The 26,645-nt window shown below is 45.2% G+C and overlaps 1 protein-coding gene across 2 annotated transcripts in view; it reads left to right on the top strand.

Moving 5' to 3' along the window:
- The window catches only part of coro1cb (coronin, actin binding protein, 1Cb), a 192,753-nt gene that overhangs the window by 101,468 nt on the left and 64,640 nt on the right, over positions 1–26,645 (top strand). For both annotated transcript variants that reach the window (XM_070887960.1, XM_070887961.1), the window contains exon 3: positions 16,306–16,428. In XM_070887960.1, coding sequence (XP_070744061.1) covers positions 16,306–16,428 — 123 coding nt within the window. The remainder of the gene's footprint in view (positions 1–16,305; positions 16,429–26,645) is intronic.

Below are 26,645 nucleotides of genomic sequence, written 5' to 3'. Positions count from 1 at the left end.
CCCAAGATTTTAGAATTCTCAAGCCTAAAAATCTGGAACGTAAAGTGTAATCCATGCTCAAATTTGTAAGATTCCTTGAACCTTAGACTCAGCATGTAGCAGTATTGTCGAGGCTTATTGCCATAGTTCTGTCTTGTTATAAAATTCTTTCTTGGGGTGGGGACAAATGAGACCGAGAAAAGACTCTGCCGACCCCAGAGTCGGAGCTGCTGACTCAGCCTGCCACAGTCTGCTCACAGATGCATGTTTCTCCCACGAGACACCCCGCTCACTCCATTGTCCTTTCATATTTTTTTTTCTCTCTTCCTGTTCCCTGGGTCTTGCCTCCTTCTGTGACTAACTGATAGGAAAGGCTGCAGCCTCCACTCAAGCTGTTGGCAGCAAGTTTTACCATATATGGTCATCCAGCTCCCAGTCTGTGAGCCATCCAGAATAATGTCCTCCCTCCCTTTCTGATTGGGCCATCAGGACAAGGACTTGAGCAGTTTCAAGGCAGGAGCTCGTTGTAAGAGAAAAAGTCGGTATTGCATTGAATGTTAACCCTGTCAGTACAGCATGGCCCTGGAATTCTACAGACGCTCCACATTGTCTTCAGCTAAATCACCACATTTAAAAAAAAATGCAGATTTTCCAACTTGCAGGATAACCTCCTCACATTGTAAAGAATTAGTGTGCTTTAATTGGCATTTAACTCGTTGCTTAATTATTGGTATATTTTAAATCCGAGAATAAATACAGGGTTTGTGACGGCACAAAGCTTTACAAAAGGGCAGGGGCAGAGAACAGAGGAGACAAAACAGCTGCGTGACCCCAGGTAATTTGGCTGCACCTAGCACACTTGGTATTGGAATTTTAACCCTCAATTCTTAGATTGGAAGCTCTAGATGTGTAAAATTTTAATGATTTTTAACTTTTTTTGAAGTGTCCTATTTATTTAAAAAAAAATGTCTTCCACTCTGTTTGCCCCATTCGCCAGTCAAGATGGCGATCAGGTGACTTTTTATTCCCAGGCTTCTGCCAGTGCCATTCAGGATGTACCCGAGAACGGCTCAGTGTCAGTCCTCCTGCCTCTGTTCTGTGTCTCTCCCTCTCCCTATGGGGGGGGGGGGGAAGGAGCGAAAGCAAAAGAGTGCGTTCTTTGTTCTTTGCCCCAGCTTTTTGTCTCTGATCAGGAACTTGCTGTGTGCGAGCTATTGTGGGCACTAACCCCTTTGTCACACTGCTGCAGGGGCTCTGAGCAAATTCACTGCAGAAAAAACAACCCTTTAATCAAGGCAGCCAATGTGGGCATTGTGCAATTCCAGCAGCCCATATTTGATCTGCTCTTGGCAGATTGCTGACGCTTGCTGTGACCACAAAGCAAATGCTGTAATGTATTTTTAGTCTCTTAGCCAGCCAATTTGTGCAGGTATTAGCTGGGAGGGAGAGAAATGTGGATGAGCTGGAGCTCTGCTGCGATGCACTTTAACCCTTCACATTCATTGCAGAGGCATAAATTGCTCGGTTAACCAGGAAACCGGAGCCTTTCTGCGGTTTGTTTGCAAATATTAAACTCTGCGGTTCTGTCACGGAAAATTAAATTGTAGTTGCAGCCAAATTGCAACAGAATTAGTATTTTTTTTACACAGCCATAAGTTGGGTGTTTTTAATCTGTTCATAATGAACAAACATGTTTCAAAACTGTTGCACACTACTGAATAGAATTGTTAAAACCTTGTGTCTTGAGGGTTGAGTGTAACAGCGCTTTTGCGCCTCTGCAAGTCTGACTTGATCAAATGAGCCCTGTCATTTGGAGTTGGCTTCAAAAAGATAACCGGTTTGGCATAGATCCAAGGGAATCGTAAAATGACAGCACTCAGGCCATTTGGCCCATCACTCTTGTGCTGGCAGCTTTGTTACCTCTGGTTTCCTGCAGGCTGGGTCCCTCTTGATCACAGTTGGTCGGAAGCGAAAGTCCAAAGACAAGTCATCCTGCTTCAACCTAAGAGCAAGTTATGTAGCCAGGCCTTTCAGATGGGGAATATTATGTTTTAGCCGGGGGGTTGGGGGGGGGGGGGGGGAAAGGGAGAAGTAACTTGCAGGTTCTTGAAATAAACTCCCACTTTTTTTTCCCTTATTTTTCTCCCTCTTCCCTTATTAGCTGTTGGCCGTGGCTCAGTGGTGGCACTGTTGCCTCAGTCGAAATCCAGGTTGCAAAATTTGAGGGGGCAGATTTGTTGGTTTATCAATGCTTCTGAAAAACTCGCTCAGTACTGCACTTTAGTGTCAGTTAAATTTTGTGCCAGAGTCTCGAGTGGGAATTGAACCTGCAACTGAGGCGAGAATGCTACCAACTGAGCCACAACTGACGCCTGCCACCTTTTGTGATCTTTGTAAAAAAAAAAATCTGTGATCTTCGTAAAAAGCGTTGACAGACCCCGATACTTCAAATAGATGTGCTGCTACAAGGCATCCTCTCATTCCAAAGCATACTGCTAATTGGCCCAGAGTTGGTCAATATATAAAAAAAAAATTATTTTGGGGGCGCGGGGAACGGACTGCCTAATCAAAGTGCACAATGTCAAGCCAACAGTGTTTGATAAACTCGTAACGAATTCTGCTTTTATGTTGATCTTTGATTGCTGGCTCTTGTAACTAGGGTACCCTGCAGCTGGCAGCAAGATGAAGGTAAAATTGTTGGATTGGCAGCCAGGAAGAGACACATTTTCCTTGGTTTTGGTGCCTGCCAGTAGTCTCCAGTCACTAAATACACTTCACTGGCAGCAACTCGATTTTCGAGCATTTTCAGAACACCTCTCGCTGAGGTCCTAATGCGGTTACTTTGCTGGATTGGGGCTCATTAGTCAAAGCCGCTTGGCACAGGTGCATTACTCCAAATGCCCTTCGCTACCAGTTCAGAGAGAGACCAGTGACGTGACTGGAGTTTAAATTTGAGCATATTGCAATCATGGGCCAAGACCTGGCAGGTCATATAGAAGGTGCTATCTCTGGATCAGGGCCTCTAGCAGTACAGTGCAAGGGAAGGAAATATTAGAATATTTGTGCTCCTGTTGTGACATGTGTTGCTCATTTGAAATGAAAACTGTTTGATTTGATGTGATATTGTATAAAGATATAACAAAACTGCTTTTATGCAGAGGTGTTGATGAACTATTAGACCACTGAGGCGCTGTGTGGTTTGGCATGTGGGTGTGGGGGAGGAGGGGCGTCGCAGTGATCGGCATTGATGTGGCCCCACTCGTGAGTGACATTTGGATCATACTTTGAAGTTTGTAGCCTGAGTCAGGGTTTTGTAGAACTATCCTGTGTTTGGGTCCCAATTTTCTATAAACCTACATATTAAATCGAGGATAAGTGACTGAGTGATGCAGGGAGTACAGTTAATTTATAAGGAACTGATCTCCGGTGAGAAGCTCGAACAGTCACCTGGACCCTGAAATTGGATTAGGGTTCTGAGAATTAAAAGAATACTTTCCATTTGTTTGTTGGAGAAATAGAATTAAACTAGTCCCATGATTTTCATTCTGTGTGACAGTCATCGTTAATTCACAGTTGAGGTACTTGTTAGACGTATTGTATGATGGTTGATTGCTGCTGTGACATTATGGTCAATACCTGTTGTAAGACATGGATTCACTCTTGGAACTGTAAAGGCATCTTTTATGTGTGAGCCTCGACGGTGACCGTTGCCGGGCTATTTAACCATGAGGGGCATCACAGCTGGTCACATACGCATACTTTCCAGCAGGAGTTGCTGTATGACTGCTGGAACCAGGCATCCCAGCTGACTTTTTGGCTTCTGGGAAAATTGTAGCATTCTGCATTGCCACCACCCTAGCCTAGGTAGGTGAAATACAGTATTTTAATTTTTAGATTGTATCGCCTGAGTTATGCACTTCTGATTGTGTTCATTGTTAGAACGTCTCATTGTAAAAATGTGTTTAATGGGACGTGTGTTGGTTTTATGATACTGGTCTTTTTGGACTTTATTTCAATGTAAACTTCGGGAGGGAGGAGGAAACAGATAATGTGGAAATATGAGAGAATCCTGTGCAAACGTGTGACCACAATGTCCAAGTACAAATGCCATGCAGTTCTAACTGAAGTAAAACCCTGGCAAGTCTCGATGGTGTTGGCATTGGGGAAGGGGGATACAGAGCAATCGAGTTGCACAGTCATTGGTCTCGCAGGCAGCTGATCAGTGTACAACACAAGCAATCAGTATTTCAAATATCACAATAGGCTGGCTTAACCCTCCGGGACTGGATGTGTATTAAACCGTATCGAGGAAACAACTTGGGCTGGAGGGAGATTGATACTCCACACAAAAGTTAATTAAGTGCACCTCCTTTTCAGTTCATATCATTAGTTACACTGGCCCGTGGCGTCCTTGGGCACTGAAGGCCCCAACACTGCTACGAATGACACTTCATGCACAAGTCTCTGTTTCTCTCTAATCCAAATCAAATGCTTTTGTGGGAAGGTGCGCAGCTTTAGCCCAGAAGGAATGACTAGTTCTTTTCAATCAGAAAATGTTCAGAGTAGCCCAAGAAATAATTACGATTTTTTTTAACTTATCTCTTTTCCAGCCATTCTCCACGACTGTTTAATACTGTGCAGTGCATCATAGGCAGTCACTCGGAATCGAGGAAGACTTGCTTCCACTCTTGGAATGAGTCCTTAGGTGGCTGAACAGTCCAATACGAGAGCCACAGTCCCTGCCACAGGTGGGACAGACAGTCGTTGAGGGCGAGGGAGGGTGGGACAAGTTTGCTGCACATTCTTTCCGCTGCCTGCGCTTGTTTTCTGCATGCACTCGGCAATGAGACTCTGTGCTCAGCACCCTCCCGAATGCACTTCCTCCACTTAGGGCGGTCTTTGGCCAGGGACTCCCAGGTATCGGTGGCAATGTTGCATTTTATCAAGGAGGCTTTGAGGGTGCCCTTGTAACGTTTCCTCTGTCCACCTTTGGCTCGTTTGCCATGAATGAGTTCAGAGTAGAGTGTTTGCTTTGGAAGTCACATGTCTGACATGCGGGCAGTGTGGCCTGCCCAGCGGAGCTGATCAAGGGTGGTCAAATGCTTCAATGCTGGGGATGTTGGCCTGAACCAGGACACTAATGTTGGTGCGTCTGTCCTCCCAGGGGATTTGTAGGATCTTGCGGAGGCCTCATTGGTGGTATTTCTCCAGCGACTTGGTGTCTACTGTACATGGTCCATGTTTCTGAGCTATACAGGGGGGGCAGGTATTACTACAGCCCTGTAGACCATGAGTTTGGTGGTAGATTTGAGGGCCTGATCTTCGAATACTCTTTTCCTCAGGTGGCCGAAGGCTGCACTGGCGCACTGGAGGTGGTGTTGAATCTCCTCATCAATGTCTGCTTTTGTTGATAAAAGGCTCCCGAGGTATGGGAAATGGTCCACGTTGTCCAGGGCCGCACCGTGGATCTTGATTGGGGGGGCAGTGCTGCGCGGCGAGGACCGGCTGGTGGAGGACCTTTTGTCTTACGGATGTTTAGTGTAAGCCCATGCTTTCGTACGCCTCAGGAGGAGGACTCTAGCGACAACTTTCGCAGTGGCTGATAGCAAGGAGATTCCTCAGTAGTGGTCGCAGTCTGACTTGTCCCCTTTTTTAAAGATGGTCACAATCACTGCAGATGAGAGAGATGAGGTCATGTATCTGCGCCAACAGTGCCTCTCCACCATACTTTGATACCTTAGGGATTCCATCCGCTCCCGTAGCCTTGTTCGTGAGCTGTCTTATGGCTTTTCCTACCTCGTGCGGCGTTGGGGTTTCACTGAGGTGGTGGCGAGTGGCATGCTGCGGGATGGAGTCAAAACACTCAAGTCAAAGGCAGAGTCTCAATTGAGGAGATCTTCAAAGTGCTCCTTCCAGCGGGCTCTGACTGCCTCAATGCTCTTGGTGAGTGTTTCCCCGTTCTTGCCAACAGTGGGGTGAGGCCTTAGGAGTTTGGACAGTAGGTGACCTTGACTACGATGAATAATCCTTGCACATCATGGCTGTTGGCCAGTTGTTATATCTCCTGTGCTTTCTCCATCCACAACCTGTTCTTTAGGTCCCGGGATTTTTGTTGGACCTCAGCCTTGAGCCGTCTGTAATGTTGCTTTGCTGCTCCTGGGTTGTTGCTTAAGGCTCAGAAATGATCTGTGCTTGTGATCTATTAGTTCTTGGATCTCCTGATCATTCTCATCAAACCAGTCCTGGTGTTTTCTGGTTGAGTGACCAAGCGTCTCTTCGCAGGCACTAATTATGGAGGCCTGAAGGGCAGACCAAGTGCTGTGGGTATTCTGTGTCTCGGTCATCAAGGCACGCCAGCTTAGCTGTGAGACACTGGCTGTATAGGGTTCTTATGGCAGAGAAGCGATGAAAGATTGTGGCGGAGGTGTGACAGATGAGGATACGGGGCCCAGAAGAGCCGAGGGCCCAGGGGCAGCACGGTCCAGCCCACACTGTGATATGTGTGCTCACTAGGCCTGTGCAGCAGAGCAGGTCTCCGGTCGTCTTGGTTAACCCTTGCCATTGGACCAAGACCGAGCTCTCAAGCCCGTGTGGTGGCTGGTGTATCCACAGCAGGTGGGCAGTGCACTCTGAAACTGGGAGGTTTGAAGAAACCAGCGGTGGGACAAAAGGAGTGGGGGATGCACAAACGGCCACAGTTGAAGGAATGCAGAGTTCGTGGAGGGTAGCAGGAGTGGAGAAGCTCACATTGATGGGGAGAAGTGAAGCCATGAAAGGTTTTTAAATACAAGGATGAGATTTAAATTGGCTGCATACCTTAAAATGCTTCCAATGTCGGTCAGCGAACACCGAGGCAATGGGTGACCAAGACTTGGTGTGGGGTTGGATACGTGCAGCTGAGTTTTGGGTGGACTGAAGTTTGTGGAGGATGGTAGGCCAACCAGGAGAGCATTGGAATGGTATAGTGTAGAGGTGAGAAGAGTATGGATGAGGATTTCAACATATTTATATAGTGCCTTTAATGGAGTGAGACGCCCCCAAAAAATGGAGACCGAGCCACATGTAGAAATTAGCACAGCTTGGTCAGAGGTAAGTTTGAAGGAGGAAGGAGGGGTTTAGGCAGAGTGTTCCAGAGCTTGGGGCCTAGGCAACAGAAGGCACGGCCACCAATGGTTGAGCGATTTAAAAAAAAAAAAAAAAAAAATCAGTGATGCTCAAGTGGGCAGAATTAGAGGAGTGCAGACATCTCAGAAGGGGGCTGGAAGAGAGGGGTTGGGGCTGGAGGGGATTACAGAGATGGGGTGGGTCGAGGCCATGGAGGGATTTGAAAATGATAAGAATTTTGAAATCAAAGCGTTGCTTAACCGGAAGCCAATGTAGGTCAGCGAGCACAGGGGTGATGGGTGAGCGGGACTTGCCGCACGTTAAGACACGGACAGCTAAGTTTTAGATCATCTCAGCAGGTGGGCTGAGACAGGAGTGAAGATGGGGGTCGTTCAAGATTTAAGAAGGCAGTCTTTGTGATGGAGGGGATAATGGGTAAGAAACACAGTTCTGGGTCAAATAGGACTGTCAGTCAGTCACGTGTTTCAATGAGTACCAACTTCCTCAGTGAGTGACTGCAATGTGTGGTGTGATGTTAGCTGGTCTCCGCCAAGCTGATGCTGTTGCATTACAGCTGTTCTGTCCCCTTGGTTTTGGGACAGGAACACTCCAGCCAGGGTTCCCATTTCTGATCGCTATCCAGTTCTCCTGTTAGTGCACGTGTTTACCTCTGAGGACAGAACCAGACTTGATGCCTCCCGCCTCCCCTGTCAGTGATCAACCAGCTCGCCAGTACTCACTGTCTAGTCTTGCACATGAAGACTGGCATCTTTTGTTGAGGTATGGAGCGTTGCTAGTACTTGTGGAAACCTAGATTAAGTCGCCATCTTCAGGAGTTGAGAACTTCTGATTAAAGATGACACGATAAAAGCAGGAAGCCTTCAATGTTTTATTTTTAACTACTTTCCTCCTGTGTTTTTTCCCAGTTAAAAGTTTCCTCATCGTGTGCATGCTGTGATTTGCCCTTCCCCTGATCAAATTTAAACAAAGTAATTGGATGGCTTCAACAAAAATCCATACACTGGGTTTGATCACATCTGTGACCAATTAGTTCTCGCTTTTCAAACCTTATATAGCTAGCGTGCATATTTATCCAGTTCGCAACACTTTTTTCAGAGTGTGGTGGAGGCAAGAAGGGGCCAGTGAGAGAAATTGATTCATTGAAATACAGGTGCTAGTACTTTACCAACACGGAGAGTCAAATGTTTTTTCTCTTTTGTGAACAGACCCTTGAATTAACCTGCCTGAAGGTGGGAGGGCTGCTGGCTGCTGTTTACCATTGTCCCCAGAGATCAGTTTCCTTTTACCATTCCTCCCGCATTGGCTGGGAGCATTGCAGCCAGCTGAGCTATTTGACTGATAGTCACTTGTCATGGTTATGAGCATTAAATGGCTCCAATTATCAGCTGTTATATTTCAAAATGATGGCTTTTGTCTGGCTTACTGGCCATCTGGTGCCTAAAGTAGGGGGAAACTCTTTTAGATAGAAAAGAATAGAGAATGGAACTGGGCAAGGTGGGTTTGTGACGCACACTTAGTGGTTCCAGCCTTGGCTTATTTCTCCTCCGAGCCATTGCTTGTGCAATTCAAATCCTAAAATGTCCCAGATTGCTTCCTGTTCAGTTTAACTCCAAGGTTTCAGGTCTGATCTCAATTTTCCCAAACTGTTCCCACTTGTTGTCCTGAGGGGTCTGGGCAATAGGAATTGTCCTGCTCTTTTGTAAAGCTTGCCCTCCTCCTTGAGGTAGAAGATCAGCCATTATCTTATTGAATGGCGGAGTAAGCTCGAGGGGCTGAATGACCACCTCCTATTTTATAAGTTCTTATGTTCTTAAGTGACGTTCCAGAATATTTGGAATGCTCAAACTTTTTACATTCAATGTGCCTTGGGTATCCCTAGGTCAGTTATACTTGCCACATTAGATGTAGACTAATGCTTCCTCTGCTCTGCTGCAACAATGTTCCTTAACCATAGCCTCATGTTTTGTTTGCTGTCATCTCCATAACTTCAATTCATCTCGATGTGATTGGTGGGGGGAGGGGAGAATATTCTTTACCTTTGGGTGCACAAGGTTGTAACTGTTATTGGAGGGGAGACTGGAGGAGGCTGGGGAGATGGTTGGTAGCAGAGCTCATTTTCCATTAACCTGGTGTTTCTGTCATGAATTCAATTTTGTACCACAATGCAAGTGTGCTTGTGTGTTGAACCAATGTGGGGTGTATTTAGACGTTCAGCAACCATGGCATGTGTGGCACTACTGCTGGTTTAGCCATCCATCAGTGGATCTGACGGGACCACGGCAAACTCTATTGGACCTCACTCCTGTCAAAACCATCCACTACTCCAGGATCATCCTGGAGGGCAAAGATAATCCCCGGCTTCATTTCTGCACTACCAACCATTTCCTTGAACCCCTCTGGCCTGCCCCCTTCAGTCCCAGCTTCAATAAGTTTGAGGACTTCATGGAGTTCTTTGTCACTAAGATTTGAGGCCACGTGTTCAATAACCTCTGCTCCTCCCCTCCCCCCCCCCCCCCCCCCGAATATATGTATTTCTCAATATCCCTTCCATCTCCGGTCATGCCAGCTTCGAGCTCATCTTATGCACGAGGCCCACCTTGACCTTATTCTCACTTAACTGGTGACCACTCTGTTTTGCTTCCTGGCCCCCTTGCTGGCTGACATTGTAAATGATTCCCTCTCCTTGGGTACTGTCTGTCTCCCTGTCAAAACCACCATCACACACTCGACCCTTTATCTTTGCAAAATACCACCTATCTCCAACTTCCCTTTCCTCTCAAATCCTTGAATGTGTTTCGCCTTCCAAATTTGTGCCTTACACACAATGCCAAGTCAAATCTCCCCAACCAGTTTTCAAAGCCAGTCACAGCACTAAAACAGCCCTAATCAGTCATAAATGACATCATCTGTGACTAATTAATTGTGCATTTCTCCCCCTTCCCTCCTTCCCCCCCCCCCCCTGCCCCCGCCCCCAATCTCATCCACAACCTCGCTGCAGCCTTTGAGGTCCACACCAACCTCCTCTCCACACAACAACAACCTCTTGCCTCTCCTCTTGTCCAGCTCAGTGGGACTATCATTGCTTGCTTTCCCCTTTTACTTATCCAGTTTAAGCCAGCAGTGGTGCTGCTTCCTCTCCCTGAGCAGTTACCTCTGAATTCCCTCAAGGATCTATCCTTCGCCGCCTCCTCTTCCTCATCTACATGCTACCCAACAAAACAGAACCACAAACCGATCTGAGAAAATGACCAGATTATCTGTTTTTGAGATACATTGAAGGTTAAATATTGGCCAGGATACCAGGAGCAATGTTCCCTTAAAGCTGAGTGGTGCTCTGCAGCTCCCGGACAGCTGGCTCACCGGCTTTTAAATAGGAAACTTTACATGAGGGTATTTTGAAGAGGTTGCACTCCCCCCAAAAAATCAGAACATTGACCAGGAGAACTTTCCTGCTCCTCTTCAAATAGAAGCCCTCTGTTTGTTTAAAATCTCATGCAAAAGACAGCACCTCCGACAGTACTACACTGAAGTGTCAGCCTAGATTATATGCTCAAATCAGAGTGGGGTTTGAACCAATCATGTCCTCCTGACTCTGAGACGAGAGTACTACATCGCACTATGGAATTTTCTCAAACTCCTGCGCCTCTTCAATTACCTATTTCCTCCTTAAGACCCTTCTTAAAATCGACTTCCCCTCCTAATGTCTTCCTCTGGCTCGATGTTCATTGTCTGATTTACACTACTCAAATGACTTGGGGTGTTTTTCTACCTTAATGGCGCACTATAAACCCAAGTTGTTGTAGAGAATTTGATTCAATTTTTGGAAAACAAAAGCTGAAGAATGTTGCAGGTCCATTACGCTTGAACTGCTTGTAATTAATCCAGGTGAAAGTCATCATCGTAAGCAGTCCCTCGGAATCGAGGAAGACTTGCTTTCATTCCTGAAGTGAGTTCTTTGGTGGCTGAACAGTCCAATACGAGAGCCACAGACTCTGTCACAGGTGGGACAGGTAGTCGTTGAGAGAAGGGGTGGGTGGGACTGGTTTGCCGCACGCTCTTTCCGCTGTCTGCGCTTGATTTCTGCATGCTCTCGACGTTGAGACTCGAGGTGCTCAGCGCCCTCTCGGATGCACTGCCTCCACTTAGGACCATCTTGGGCCAGGGACTCCCAGGTGTCAGTGGTGATGTCGCACTTTATCAGGGTGTCCTTGTAGCGCTTCCGCTGCCTCCCTTTGGCTTGTTTGCCGTGAAGGAGTTCAGAGTAGAGCACTTGCTTTGGGAGTCTCATGTCTGGTATGCGGACTATGTGGCCTGCCCAGCGGAGCTGATTGAGTGTGTTCAGTGCTGGAGATGTTGGCCTGAATGAGGATGCTGATGGTGCGCCTGTGCTCCCAGGAGATTTGTAGGATCTTACGGAGACATCATTGGTAGTATTTCTCCAGCAACTTGAGGGTATACCATTTGCAAACACTTGTCAACAAATGAGAATGTAGATAGAAGGTTTGCGAATGTGTTAGTAAGGGATCATGGGAAAATGGCCAAGAGAAATTGTCCAGCTGCGATATTTGCCCTGTCGACACAAACAAAGGATTACTCAGAGTTGTGGTCAAACACGAGTTACGTGAAAAAGCAAAAGTCAGACATGAGTCAGACGAGGGGCTGCAATAAACAGCTGTAAAATAGGGAAATGTGATGAAAATCGAAACAATAAACACATCCCTGGCGCCCGCCCTATTTGGTGAGTTGTTGGCCTGCAATTGGGTATGCTATGGGGGAAATCGACCAATGATTGTATAAACTGAGTGTCACTCAAATGTGTTCTGCTGTAACAATGTATAAGTGTTGAGCTTTTGTACTGTTACGGGACTTGTCAGGAGAGAGGAGGACAGGCTCGAACCGAGAGTGTTCCCTTTATCCTAACGGGTCCCGGCCGGAGAATCTACAGAATAAAGGTCTTCTGTTGCTAAGACTAAAAGTGTTCGTGTGTCAGTGAATTCACTGAAACAGATTGAAGGGAAAAGAATCCAGTATCAACACAAAGGGAGCCACGAGTCTGCCCTACTGCACTATAAAAGTATCTTTAAGTTGATGCTTGCAGCTGTAATCAAAGCAAATTCATTTAGTATTGTTTTTTAAAAAGTGGAACTTATTGAAGTGGTGTTTCATTGCCACGGTATTGATCATCGTGGACTCCTCATCTCCTGTCCATGTGTTCCTAATTTGATGATAGCTGCTTTATTTTGTGTTACTTCCTGCTGTTGCTTGTACTGTTCGTGTTCTCTGTTAACCTTTCTAGGACGTTTGGGTGTGGTTGGGTTGTTTTCAGTCCCTTCTGGACTTGGTGTCCATTATCTGCAAAAGTTGAGAATATGTTGATTTATACGAGACGTTGCAGCTGTTACATTGACTGGGCAAATCTCAGTCGGAATGAACCTTTGATATTTTCAGGCTGCTGGTTTTTAAACCTGCTTTGTACACAGGATTTTGCAGGGTATTCTAATTGCTCACTTGAAGTGGACAAGAACATAATCTAATGAGATTGAGGAATATAAACGGAGTTTTTCTCGAGTTGTGACATCAGCATCCCCTTTAATTGGATTACTGCCTTATAATTCAGTTCCCAGGTAATATGATCCTTTTAATGGTGTCATATCTACAACAATTTTATGAACAATACTTTGAATCGTCAAATCCAAAACCTCCAAGAAAGAACTACTGTTTGGCAAGCTTGTGGGGGTGGCTTAGGGAATAGGATTGACTGGCAGAAGTTTGAGCCAGGCTAACCTGACTAAGGTGCATTCATATGCAAACAGACATTTCACACCGATAGGCTGGGTGGAAGGGAACCCAGGCCGATTGATGTCATCACCATCTAAAGTGATTACTGGGAACAATACCCCAAGAGGTAACTCGGACACTGTTCCTTCGCATTATTAAAGCACAGGGCAGACATAGACGATGAGGTTCAACACCGCCGCCAGTGCAACCTTCGGCCGCTTGAGGAAGTGTGTTCGAAGATCAGACCCTCAAATCTGCCACCAAGTTCATGATCTACAGGGCTGTAGTGATACCCGCCCTCCTGTATGGCTCAGGCATGGACCATATACAGTGGACACCTCATCGCTGGAGAAATACCACCGACGATGTCTCCAAGATCCTGCAAATCCCCTAGGAGGACAGATGCACCAACATTAGTGTCCTCGATCAGGCCAACATTCCCAGCATTGAAGCACTGACCCCACACTACCAGCTCCGTTGGACGGGCCACATTGTTCGCATGCCTGACTCCCAAAGCAAGCGCTCTACTCGGAACGCCTACATGGCAAGCGAGCCCAAGGTGGGCAGAGGGAACATTTCAAGGACACCCTGAAAGCCTTGATAAAATGCAGCATCCCCACCGACACCTGGGAGTCCCTGGCCAAAGACCGCCCTAGGTGGAGGAGGTGCATTTGGAAGGGCACTGAGCACCTCGAGTCTCGTCGCCGAGAGCATGCAGAAAACGAGCGCAGGTGGCGGAAGGAGTGTGCGGCAAAGCAGTCCCACCTACACTTTCCTTCAACGGCTGTCTATCCCATCTGTGACGGAGACTGTGGTTCCTGTATTGGACTGCTCAGTCACCTAAGAACTGAGTGGAAGCAAGTCTTCCTCGATTTTGAGGGACTTCCAATGATGATGATGATGATTAAAGCACAGTCACGACTCAGCCCCAACCGAAACTGGTGCAAGGCAGGAAATGGCCGGGCCATTGTCTTCCAGGAGATAAAGATCAGTTTGAGATCGAAACCATTACCTGCTAATGGGGGCCATCAACTCAGGAAATGACAGACATCCAGTAATCAGTACCCATTGCCTCTCCATTTCAATGAAACACTGCCAGAAGTGAGCGCTGCTCTTCAACCCTCATCAATGGACCTCGACTCAAACTGGAACTTGGATACTGCGTCGGCGGTACGGAACCAGGAGCGAGACGTACAGGAAGAAGCTGCAAGCAAGACAACGGGCAATCGGTGAACATATTGCCTGCGCCTACACATTCGCAAGACCACTTAGCTGTATGAGGGGATGATTGTAAGTCCCAACCAAACCCAAGGGGTTTAGTGTTGGGAGGGATCCTGTTAGTTTATTTCATGGGAGGGTTCCTTCATTAAGCCGTGGTAACTTAGCATGGTAGGGTTTATTGGATAAGCCAGGGTTGTACTGTTTTGCACTGTTTGAATGGTAATCTTATTAAACATAATACGGTTGAGCCCGAAAAACTTGTCCGAGTCTGATCTGTCCATATAATCCCTATTGTCCAGAACTTGTAGTAGGTGGTGCGTTTTCGGTACGCCCGAGAAAACCATCTACATGTGAACCCAGAGATTAGATTATCGCCTCGACCATTTCCTCCAGTCAGACATTTTTAACGGGTTTAACTATTTTCTCGTGTTCTACATTTTTGTGGTAAACAGAAGTACAGTACAGGGAAGCATAAAACGTGTCAGTGGTACGACTTGCAGTAGCAGTTTATCGCACAAAATATGTCTGTTGAAAGACCTGCCAGGTTGAGCAGCATTGACAGAAGCCTGGGCGAGGCCACCGTTTCAGTTTGGGAGAGGGTGTGGATCAGAAGAAAGGGGGCGAGAGTACTGCTGCCTATAACCTAGATGTTATAGCTCGCATTTCGTGGCCAGCTGGTGACCAATTTGAATCCGTAGGCAGGACAATCTCACGAGCCCAGCTGTTAACATTTTCTCCCCCTATGTGGACTGTACACATGCAATTGTCTAATCTCGATCGATAAAGAAACTTTTGAGAAATGCCTAGAGTTTTCAAAAGGCTTCACTTGTTTGGAACTCTGCAGTGTTCCTTCACTGTGGTTGATCCATCAAAGGAATTGTTCCCTATTGTGTGTGTAAAAGCTATCAATTTTTTTTCGTCTTATAAATTTTGCTCGCATAGCTAAACGACATTGTTTAAATTTTCACACTAATGCTGGCCTCATTCAAACAATGACGATCTCTTTTTATAAAAGTCCATGCCACAATGGCTGGGCGCCTGTACAAGACAATGTGTTAGCACAATCATGAACTTCCTTTTAGCTCACTGTTATTGGCGGAGTTCTGTAAACCAGAGCTCCTCGCAAAACTAAAATGTTTAGAAGTGACACTTCATGTGCTCTGAATAACATGTCGTCACTCTTGAGGTGAATGTAACTGAGCTAAATCTCAATTTATAACAACTGATTCGTTAACCTTAACATGCTGCCCCTGTATTGGCACTTAGCTGGTTCCCGAATTGTCAACCTGTTGCAGAATTCCTTTTCGCACTTCAGTAGGAACAATCTGTAAAGCACAGTGGCTTTCTAAACGCGACAGTGCAAATCTTATCATTAACTTGTCAACTGCGGCATTTTATTTCTGACAACCTCTTCGCCCCCTCCCCGATCCAAAATGTACTGTGTTTAATGTCTTAAAACTCTTCTAAATTTGCATCCTAGATCACTGAAGCAGGATTTCCAACCCAAAATCGGCCTGCTCTTCAGTTCCTGCCCACGTGCCATAGTGTTCAGATATGGGTTCTATTGTGTAACTGGTCAACCATCTTCAGTGCCAGCATCCGCTGTATTTTGCTGTTCAATGCCATCAACCTGTTTTGTAGCGTGGCTCACGAACCTTGGGCTGCAATCCCTTGGGGACTTGAATTTGCAAAAGTTGGGACTTTGCCAGGCATTTGTGAACATCAGGTTCACTTGTGCATTGTGTGAGATGTCGGTATTTCTGCCTGGAGTTGAATGAATAGCTGCTTACCAAGGTGAGGATTTCCGCTCGCTGTCGATTGAGGTGAGGTACAGGCCAGATGCAGAGCCATACTTTCTGTACTCTATCCCGCTGATGCATCGAAACAGCATCATGAGCATCCCCTGCTGACACTTCTCATGCTAGTCATTGTGGTGTGTCTTGACAAAACCAGTTTAGTGCTAAATTTTGATTAGTTCTGCATGGATGGTTTTCAGCTGAGAAACTGTGTTGAGATTTTCCTCGACTCCTTTCACACGGTAATACCGACCAGCATTCGGGTGGGGAGGAGGAAATTCATGTGCCATCATCTGGACTGAATTTGTAGCCAGATCCTAGAGATGTACGATATGTTTGGAGCTTATGGGAATTGTTAGTACTGGCATTTCAAACAATATGTTGACGTGTCATTCTCTGTTCACAGACGGGCCGAATCGACAAGTCATATCCGGCAGTTTGTGGGCACACAGCAATAGTGCTGGACATTGAGTGGTGTCCGCACAATGATCATATTATCGCCAGTGGCTCAGAGGATTGCACAGTCATGGTAAGTTGTACTGTACCCATGCATTATTTTCTAATGACTGCTAGAGAAGCGTATGGAATGAGTGGGTTATTTAGCCTATTGGGCTCATTCCTGTACAGATAGTGGATTGTGTTTAAAGACTTTGAGGATGATAACTACAAGGTTTAAAAACTTCCAAGATCGAAGTCTGAATGTTCTTGATCCAAAAGATAATTGGACAAAATTGCTTTTAAGAAAGCTTAATTCTTGTAATGTATAATTTATTGATGGGAATACTCCACTTGCCTGGATGAGTGCAGCTCCAACAACACTCAAGAAGCTCGACACCATCCAGGGCAAAGCAGTCTGCTTGATTGGCACCCCATCCACCACCTTAAACATTCACTCCCTCCACTACCGGCACACCGTGGCTGCAGTGTGTACCATCTATAAGATGCACTGCAGCAGCTCGCCAAAGCTTCTTTGGTAGCACCTCCCAAACCCGCCACCTCTACTGCCTACAAGGACAAGGGCAACACCACCACCACCTCCACTTTCCCCTCCAAGTCACACCATCCTGACTTGGAAGTATATCGCCATTCCTTCATTGGATCAAAATCCTAGAACTCCCTCCCTAACAGCATTGTGGGATTACCTTCACCACACTGACTGCAGCGGTTCAAAAAGGCGACTCGCCACCACCTTCTCGAGGGGCAATAATTGATGGCCTCGCCAGTGACGCCCACATCCCATGAACGAATTTTTTTTTTTAAAGCTGTGATCATGTGACACATGCGAGGGAAATAGACTGGGATAGTTTAGGGATCTGGGCCAGCCAAGCACCTAGTCCAGGGAATGGCTGATGGACTCGATGCAAGGCAATACACATTGAGTCAGGAAACCTGAACCTACATGGAGTTCGGAGCAATAATGGTGGAAATGAACCCTGACTTTTTGTTAATCCACTAAGTTTTCAGGCACTGTGCAGCTGTTGTCAAAGCCAATCAATGCAGTAGAATGCTTACTGAGGGTGCTTTGCAAGTCTAGCAAGTCATTTCAGCTGCAACAGGAGAGCTTAAACTTGAAAACTACGTACAGCTTGGGCACCACCCTGACATACTTCTGCACGAGACCAGCTTGAAAGGAGCAACCAAGAGCACTCTGCTGTGGTTGGTGGGTCTGTATGCACAATGGTAAAGATGTTCTGAGAGATGAGCTAATTCCACTTATCCTGTGACCATGCAAAGTACTTGGGAATATGGCATCCAAGTCAGGTGTGGTGAAGAACTCTCTGTAAATTGTCCTGATACTTGAAAGTCAAAGTTATTAGTTCACAAATGATGTATTAATATTCTTCCTGATTAGTATCGAATTGCATTCCAAATTGAGATGTGGCCCCTGCCGCATTGCATTTTGAAAAGCAAGTTAGGTTTTAAAAATTGTAATATATTAGAGGATATGTAAATCAAAGTATCTTTTATGATGAAGTTCTGCAGTTGAAGGTAAGCTGAGGTTTTCTATTTTTAGCTTATTTTCTGAGGCATCACTTAAGATGCTGTTCATCTTAGCTGTGTCTAATAACACAATTTCACTGAATAGATAAATTTGTGTTGCTGAATGAAAATGCCCTTGTGAGCTATGTAAACATGCACAGCTGTCTGGCCAGTGAAGGTCCTGCCCATGCCCTGCTCTCAACACTTGCCTGCTGGAGATTTAGGTTTGAAACTTCAGCTAGCTAGGAGAGAGAAAATTGAACAGTTTGCATTTTGAATTCAACAGCAACTTGCATTTTATATAGCACCTTTTAACATAGGAAAATGTCTTGAGGCACTTTATAGAACCATAATCAAACAAAAATTGACACCAAGCAAAAGGAGGAGATGGTGGTAGAAACATAGAAAATAGGTGCAGGAATAGGCCAGAAGTGACTAAAAGCTTGGATGTGATGTTCCCGTAATGCATATCGTTGGTGAGGAATGGAACACTTTGACACTTGAAACGCCCCTGTTGTAATCAAATAGACCTGTCAGATGGGTGGGTTTAATGCAGGGTTGAATGTCTATCAAACCTCCAAAGAGCAACTTTCTAAACAAATGATTTGCGCACCCTACCTGCCCCACCTTTGCTTGCCCTCTCTTCTTGGGTTTTCCCTTCCCACACCAATTTCTGAAAGCACTGATGGACTACTGTCTCCTGTAAGCTATGCATTTATGTGTGTGTATAGGCTGTTTACCCAAACTAAACTACCAGGAAATTTGTTTTTATTTTCTCATTTTAAATACTCTGAATTCTTGAAACTATTTCCAGTGTGATTATCAATTTGAAAGAGCAACTTGTGTTTATATAGGGCCTTTAATGTAGTAAAACTTCCTAAGGTACTTTGCAGGAGCATTATTAAACAAAATTTGACACCGAGCCACATCATGAGATATTTGGGTAGATAACCCAGAGCTTGGTCAAAGAGGTAGGTTTTAAGGAGCGTCTTAGAGAGGTGAGGTTTAGAAAGGGAATTCCAGAGCTTGGGGCCTGGGCAGCTGAAGACGCGATCAGCAATGGTTGAGCGATTTAAAATCAGGGATGCTCGAGAGAAGAATTCAAGGAGCGCAGATATCTGAGGGTTGTGGGGCTGGAGGGGATGAGGCCATTGAGTGATTTGAAAACAAGGATGAGTATTTTAAAATTGAGGCGTTTCTTAACCAGGAGCCAATGTATGTTAGCAAGCACAGATGTGAATGGGATTTGGTGCGAATTAGGACACGGGCAGTTTTGGATCACCTCTTGTTTATGATTTGGATAAGGAACCAAATGTAATATTTCCAAGTTTGCTGACAACACAAAACTAGGTGGGATTGAGAGTTGTGAGGAGGATGCAAAGACACTGCAAGGCGATTTAGATAGGTTGAGTGAGTGGGCAAGCACATGGCAGATGCAGTATAACGTGGATAAATGTGAAGTAAGGACAAAGTATTTAAATGGTGATGGCTTGAGAAGTGTCGATGTACAGAGGGACTTGGGTGTCCTTATACACCAGTCATTGAAAGCAAACATGCAGGTGCAGCAAGCAGTTAGGAAGGCAAATGCTATGTTGGCCTTCATTGCAAATGGATTTGCGTACAGGAGCCAAGGATGTCTTATTACAGTTATACAGAGCCTTGGTGAGACTGCACCCTGGAGTATTGTGTGTGGTTTTGGTGGTCTTATCTAAGAAAGGATATACTTGCCATAAAGGGAGTGCAGTGAAGGTTCACCAGCTGATTCCTGGGATGGCAGGACTGTCGTATGAGGAGAGATTGGGTCGACTAGGCCTGTATTCACTAGAGTTTAGAAGAATGAGAGGGGATTTATTTGAAACGTGTAAAATCCTGACTGGTTTGGATAGACTGGATGCGGGGAGGATGTTTCTCCTGGCTGGGAAGTCTAGAACAAGGGGTCACAGTCTCAGGATACGGGGTAGGAAATTTAGGACCGAGATGAGGATAAATTTTTTCACAGGGTGGTGAACCTGTGGAATTCTCGACCACAGAAGGCTGTGGTGGCCAAGTCATTAAATATATTTAAGAGGGAGATAGATAGATTTGTAGAAACAAAAGGCTTCAAGGGGTATGGGGAAAAAGCGGGAATATGGTGTTGAGATAGAGGATCAGCCATGATATTGAATGGCGGTGCAGACTCGAAGGGCCGAATGGCCTACTTCTATATTCTATGTTTCTATGGAGGGTAGAATGTGGGAGGCCAGCCAGGAGTGCATTGAAATAGTCAAGTCTAGAGGTAACAAAGGCATGGATGAGGGTTTCACAGCCGATGAGCTGGGGTAGAGGTGGAGTCGAGCGATGTTATGGGCATTGGAAATAGGCAGTCTTAGTGATGGCGCGAATCTGTGGTCTGAAGCTCATTTCAGGGTCAAATATGATGACACCAAGGTTGTGAAAGAAAGAAGCAGCTCTGGCTGTGGACCAATGCCCACTTGGAGCTGCATTGCGACTGCCTAATTTCACAGGTGTATACAAACCTTTTGACTTTAAGGGCTGTGCAGGTGTATACCATCTGTTCGGGCCACACGTACAGTTTGCATCCTTATTCCCATTCATTTATGCCAGTCTCGCTGCTGATACCAAGAGATCCTGGTGTTCTGATTTAAGATTTATCCACCAATGAGATTTGTGACTAACTTATCCACTGATGAGGTAACAAGACTAAAAAAACAGCCTTTTAAAACCTCCAGACGCACAAAATTCAAACAGGAAATGCCAGCAAATAGGAAATACAAGCCCAAGTAAGACTGAGTTGCCTGTGTTTTATAGGTCACAGTTTGGATTCTGACCATTTTATAACCATTAGAGAGGAGAAACTTGCATCTCATCAGCCCTGGCTTGATTTTCCCCTTGCATTTCAGTGAAATTTTTTTTTTTCCCCAATTGGGCTCCATATTCCCCTGACTAAGGAGTGTTTGTATTTACAGGAAAGTATCTGATTTTGATCTTTAAATTCACTGCACCAACCCATCGTTGGGCTCCTGTGCTTTAGTTTGTCCAGCACTTGAGATTTTATTTGACCACCAGAAACAGATAAACTGATTGCTCATCTGTGTTTGCGGGATCTTGCTGTACATAAAACAGGTGCCACCTTTGTCTACACAAGTCATTCCAATTTGAATTAATTTGTTGTGTGAAGATGTATTATAAATCAGTGTTTTTTTTAAACATTGTTTTGATTTGAATAGATTTGGTACAGGAAAAGCAATAGGAACTTCATCCGTAATTGCTTTACCACGAAATGGAAAACCCATTGTGCTTTCAGACAACTCTACACGACTGGGAATTTGTTGTATGTTATCTCTTGCAGGAACAAGCACGTGATAAGTGACCTCGAACACTCAAGTGGTGTCACTGGGATTTCGGATAGAGATTCTGAACAGTGACCATGTGCAATTTGTTTTTGTATATTGCCCACTTGAAATTTGAAAAAAATCCTAGCACTGCAACTATCGATTCTGTTCTTCCAAGTCTGGGAGAGTTGTGAGGCTGTGGAATTCACCCCTCGGATTAGTGGTTAGGGTTGACTTATGATGAAAGGTTGAGCAGGTTGGGCCTATACTCATTGGAGTTTAGAGGAATGAGAGAGACAAGATTCTGAGGGGGCTTGACAGGATAGGTGCAGAGAGGATGTATCCCCTCTGAGAATTAGGGGCCATAGTTTCAGAATAAGGGGTTGTCCATTTAAAATGCAGATGAGGAATTTCTTCTGAGTTTGGTTGAATCTTTTTAGAATTCTCTACCCCAGAGAGCTGTAGAGGCTGGGTCATTGAATACATTTAAGGTGGAGATAGACAGATTTTTGAACTATAGGGGAGTCGAAGGTTATAGAAGCAGGCAGGAAAGTGGAATTGAGGCCAAGATCATAGCCATGCTCTTATTGAATGGCGGAGCAGCTTGAGGGGCCAAATGGCTGATGACACCTCCTCATGTCTTATATTCATATGCCAACATAGGTGGTTGAAGGGATATGGGAACAGGGTGGGTAACTGATGAGAACTATTTGCTTGTGTGCAGGGTAAATTGACTGTTTCCATGTTGTAACTTCTATGGGCCCAAGTTTCCACACGATAAAAAACGGGCGCCCCTCCGAGCTGGGTACCCGTTTTTCGCGCCTAAAACGGCGCCTAAAAAAATAATTGCGATTCTGGAGCGTTCTGCAGCTCCTTGTCTGCCTGGCGTGGTGCCCAGGGGGGCGGAGCCTACACTCGCCGATTTTGTAAGTGGGAGGGGGCGGGTACTATTTAAATTTTTTTTCCTGCCGGCAACGGTGCGCGTTGGAGCGTTCGCGCATGCTCAGTGTGAAAAAAACATTGGCACTCGGCCATTTTTGTAGTTCTTTGTAGCTGTTTAATTTTTGAACATTTTTTAAATAAAAGCACATTGCCATCAGCACTTGCAGCCTTCTCACGGTCTCCTCCACCCCCCCCCCCCCGCGGGAAGAACGGGCGCCTCCCCCCCCCGCGGGAAAGAGCAGGCGCCTCCTCTCCTCTTCTCTTCCCCCCCCCCCCTCCCCCCTCCCCCCCCCCCCGGAAGAACGGGCGCCTCAGGCTGACTGCAGCATTTTCTGTGCCTGAAGCACTTTCACACAGGTAGGAAAATGGTTTATTTAATCTTTTCTTTGCTTATAAATGTTTATTCAGGTTGGATTTATTTGTAGAAGTATAAATAAGGATTTATTGTAGAATTTAATGACTTCCCTTCCCCCCCCCCCACCTCGTTCTGGACGCCTAATTTGTAACCTGCGCCTGATTTTTTTTTTAATGTGTAGAACAGGTTTTTTCAGTTCTACAAAAATCTTCACTTGCTCCATTCTAACTTAGTTTGGAGTACGTAGTACGTTTTCACTGTGGAAACTTTGAAATCAGGCGTCAGTGGCCGGACACACCCCTTTTTGAAGAAAAAATTCTGTTCCAAAGTAGAACTGTTCTACTTGACTAGAACTGCAGAAAAAAAAATGTGGAGAATTGCGATTTCTAAGATAGTCCGTTCTCCACCAGTTGCTCCTAAAAATCAGGCGCAAATCATGTGGAAACTTGGGCCCTAAGTGTGTGAGATAGATTTTAATGTGCCAATATCTACCTTGTGCAATGCTCTTAATTCATCATTTCATTTAGTCCCATCATATGGGATGTTTTACTATGTTAAAGGTGCTATATAAATAAATGTTGTTATCACCTTGATATTATCCAGTGCAAAATGCTCTTTTTAAATACAACCCCACTTTGGAAGGAAAAAAATTTAATTCCTGTACTAAATAGTCTTCAATTTGGATGTAGATTGAAAATTTCACCCAGCCATCAATATACTTTATTGACATCCTCACGACTAAAGTTGGATGGTGCACGAAATCACTGAACTGTAGTGCCTGCCGTGTTGTAAGTGCATCTGATGGCTGTAATTAAACTAATTTGCATTTGTAAATAGTAATCAATTGCTAATTAGACCTGTCTTTTCCCAGTTGGTGCAACAAACAATCCATGCAAATTTCATTTTGTTTTTAAAACCAATGCTGCAATCTTCCGTCTCCGAGTTTCTCTTGTGCTGTGTCTATGTAAAGGAAACAAAAATGTCAGTTGATTCCGGTGGCATACATGATGACGCAGTGGGATGGTGCATCAGAGTACTCTTCTCTCTTTCATCTCTCTCCCCCACCACCCCCTCAAAAAGCCACCACTGTCTAATGCTGCAGGTTATTGATTCCCACTTTCACAGGCAGAGACTGAAGACCACTTCCTCCCTGCAGTGGTTGTGTACTTAAACTGCATTTATATTCCCCTAAACCCCTCTCTTTCTCAACACTCCTTAAAACCTACCTCTTTAACCAACCTGTTCTAATATCTCGTGGCTTGGTGTCTCATTTTGTTTGGTCACGCTCCTGTGAAGTCCCTTGGGGCATTTTACTACTTTAAAGGAGCTACATAAATGCAAGCTGTTGTATTACAGCTCAAGCCTTAAAGAGAGCAAATTGACTTGAGCCAGTGTCTCTCAAAACTAGCTGCCAAACAAATGAGGTCTAAGGTCTTCTCCACACACGGAGGTTGTGTACTGCTGCGGTTGTAGCAGAGCATTTTGCTGGTGATTATTTCATGCACGGATGTGTCCATTATCTCCAGTGACATCATGACGTCACTACAAAAACAGTTGTGTCTGACATACTCACCAAAATGTGCTACTAGGCCCAGGAAGATTGGCGGCAGGCAGGAAACCCAATGAAAAATGGGTCATCCTCGTTGCCAGATTAAAAACCAGATCATTTTAGAAACGTGCCTGCCCTCTTGGTGCATAGCATAGGAGATTTAGATGAATGGAATGAAATATTAAAAACAGAAAATTGGCAGGTCACCTACCATTGAACCCGAGCTCCATGAGTGGAAAGAGCAGTGTGACAGTGATGCTGTGTTGGTTTCTGCAGGTGATTGTGCTCTACTTGAAGAATTGTTAATCCTGGCAGCACTGCTGAGTGGAGGCCAGGAGCTTCCCCAGAGCAAATCAATTCAAACTTGTTGATGGAGAAACTGGACACATTAGCCATATGGCGCTCTGTCAACTGGTAATGTCTGGGTAACTTTTCATTCTCCCTCAATGAATTTGAATCTGGGTCGCAGAAGTTGAGAGTTATGCTGAGGGAGAAGGAAGAAATACATTCCAGACTGTTGGATTTGGACCCTATCACAGAGGGCTGTCGATACTGTGATTGGCTGTGACACAGTTATAGAAACATAGAAAATAGGTGCCGGAGTAGACCATTCGGCCCTTCGAGCCTGCACCACCATTCAATAAGATCATGGCTGATCATTCACCTCAGTACCCCTTTCCTGCTTTCTCTCCATATCCCTTGATCCCTTTAGCCGTCAGGGCCACATCTCACTCCCTCTTGAATATATCTAACAAAATGGCATCAACAGCTCTCTGCGGTCGAGAATTCCACATGTTAACAACTGAGTGAAGAAGTTTCTCCTCATCTCAGTCTTAAATGCTGACCCCTTATCCTTAGACTGTGACCCCTGGTTCTGGACTTCCCCAGCATCGGAAACATTCTTCCTGCTTCGAACCTGTCCAGTTCCGTCAGAATTTTATGTTTCTATAAGATCCCCTCGTTCATCTAAATTCCAGTGAATACAGGCCCAGTCAATCCAGTCTCTCATATGTCAGTCCTGCCATCCTGGGAATCAGTCGAATGAACTTTCGCTGCGTTCCCTCAATATCCTCCGATTAGGAGACCAAAACTGAACACACTATTCCAGGTGAGGCCTCACCAAGGCCCCGTACAACTGCTTTAAGACTTCCCTGCTCCTATACTCAAATCCCCTAGCTATGAAGGCCAACATGCCATTTGCCTCCTTCACCGCCTGCTGTACCTGCATGCCATCTTTCAATGACTGATGTACCACGACACCCAGGTCTTGTTGCACCTCCCCCTTTTCTAATCTGTCACCATTCAGATAATCTGCCTTCATGTTTTTCCACAAGTGGATAACCTCCCATTTATCCACATTATATTGCATCTGCCATGCATTTTTCCACTCGCCTAACCTGTCCAAGTCACCCTGCAGCCTCTTAGCGCCCTCCTCACAGCTCACACCGCCACCCAGTTTAGTGTCATCTGCAAACTTGGAGATATTACACTCAATTCCTTCATCTAAATCATTGTATATTGTAAATAGCTGGGGTCCCAGCACTGAGCCCTGTGGCACTCCACTAGTCACTGCCTGCCACTCTGAAAAGGACCCGTTTATCCCTACTCTCTGCTTCCTGTCTGCCAACCAGTTTTCTATCCACCTCAATACTTTACCCCCAATACCATGTGCTTTAATTTTGCGCACCAATCTTAAGTGGGACCTTTTCAAAAGCCTTTTGAAAGTCCAACTACTTGACATCCACTGGTTCTCCCTAGTTACTCCACTAGTTACATCCCCTTTTAATTCTAGAAGATTTGTCAATCATGATTTCCCTTTCATAAATCCATGACTTGGACCGATCCTGTCGCTGCTTTCCAAATGTTCTACTATTTCATCTTTAATAATTGATTCCAACATTTTCCCCACTACTGATGTCAGGCTAACCGGTCTATAATTACCCGTTTTCTCTCTCCCTTTTTAAAAAGTGGTGTTACATTAGCTACCCTCCAGTCCATAGGAACTGATCCAGAGTCGATAGACTGTTGGAAAATGATCACCAATGCATCCATTATTTCTAGGGCCACTTCCTTAAGTACTCTGGGATGCAGACTATCAGGCCCTGGGGATTTATCGGCCTTCAATCCCATCAATTTCCCGAACACAATTTCCTGACGAGGATTTCCTTCAGTTCCTCCTTCTCGCTAGACCCTCGGTCCCCAATATTTCTGGAAGGCTATATGTGTCTTCCTTCGTGAAGACAGAACCAAAGTATTTGTTCAATTGGTCTGCCATTTCTTTGTTCCCCATTATAAATTCACCTGATTCTGACTGCAAAGGACCTACATTTGTCTTCGCTAATCTTTTTCTCTTCACATATTTATAGAAACTTTTGCAGTCAGTTTTTATGTTCCCTGCAAGCTTCCTCTCGTACTCTATTTTCCCCATCTTAATTAAACCCTTAGTCCTCCTCTATTGAATTCGAAATTTCTCCCAGTCCTCAGGTTTGTTGCTTTTTCTAGCCAATTTATATGCCTCTTCCTTGGTTTTAACACTATCCTTAATTTCCCTTGTTAGCCACGGTTGAGCCACCTTCCCTATTTTATTT

Source organism: Pristiophorus japonicus, chromosome 8 (genome assembly GCF_044704955.1).
Source record: "Pristiophorus japonicus isolate sPriJap1 chromosome 8, sPriJap1.hap1, whole genome shotgun sequence".
In the NCBI taxonomy this organism is placed as follows: domain Eukaryota; kingdom Metazoa; phylum Chordata; class Chondrichthyes; family Pristiophoridae; genus Pristiophorus; species Pristiophorus japonicus.
The sequence above is the reverse complement of the archived record's forward strand: the minus strand, read 5'-3'. Positions and strand labels throughout refer to the sequence as shown.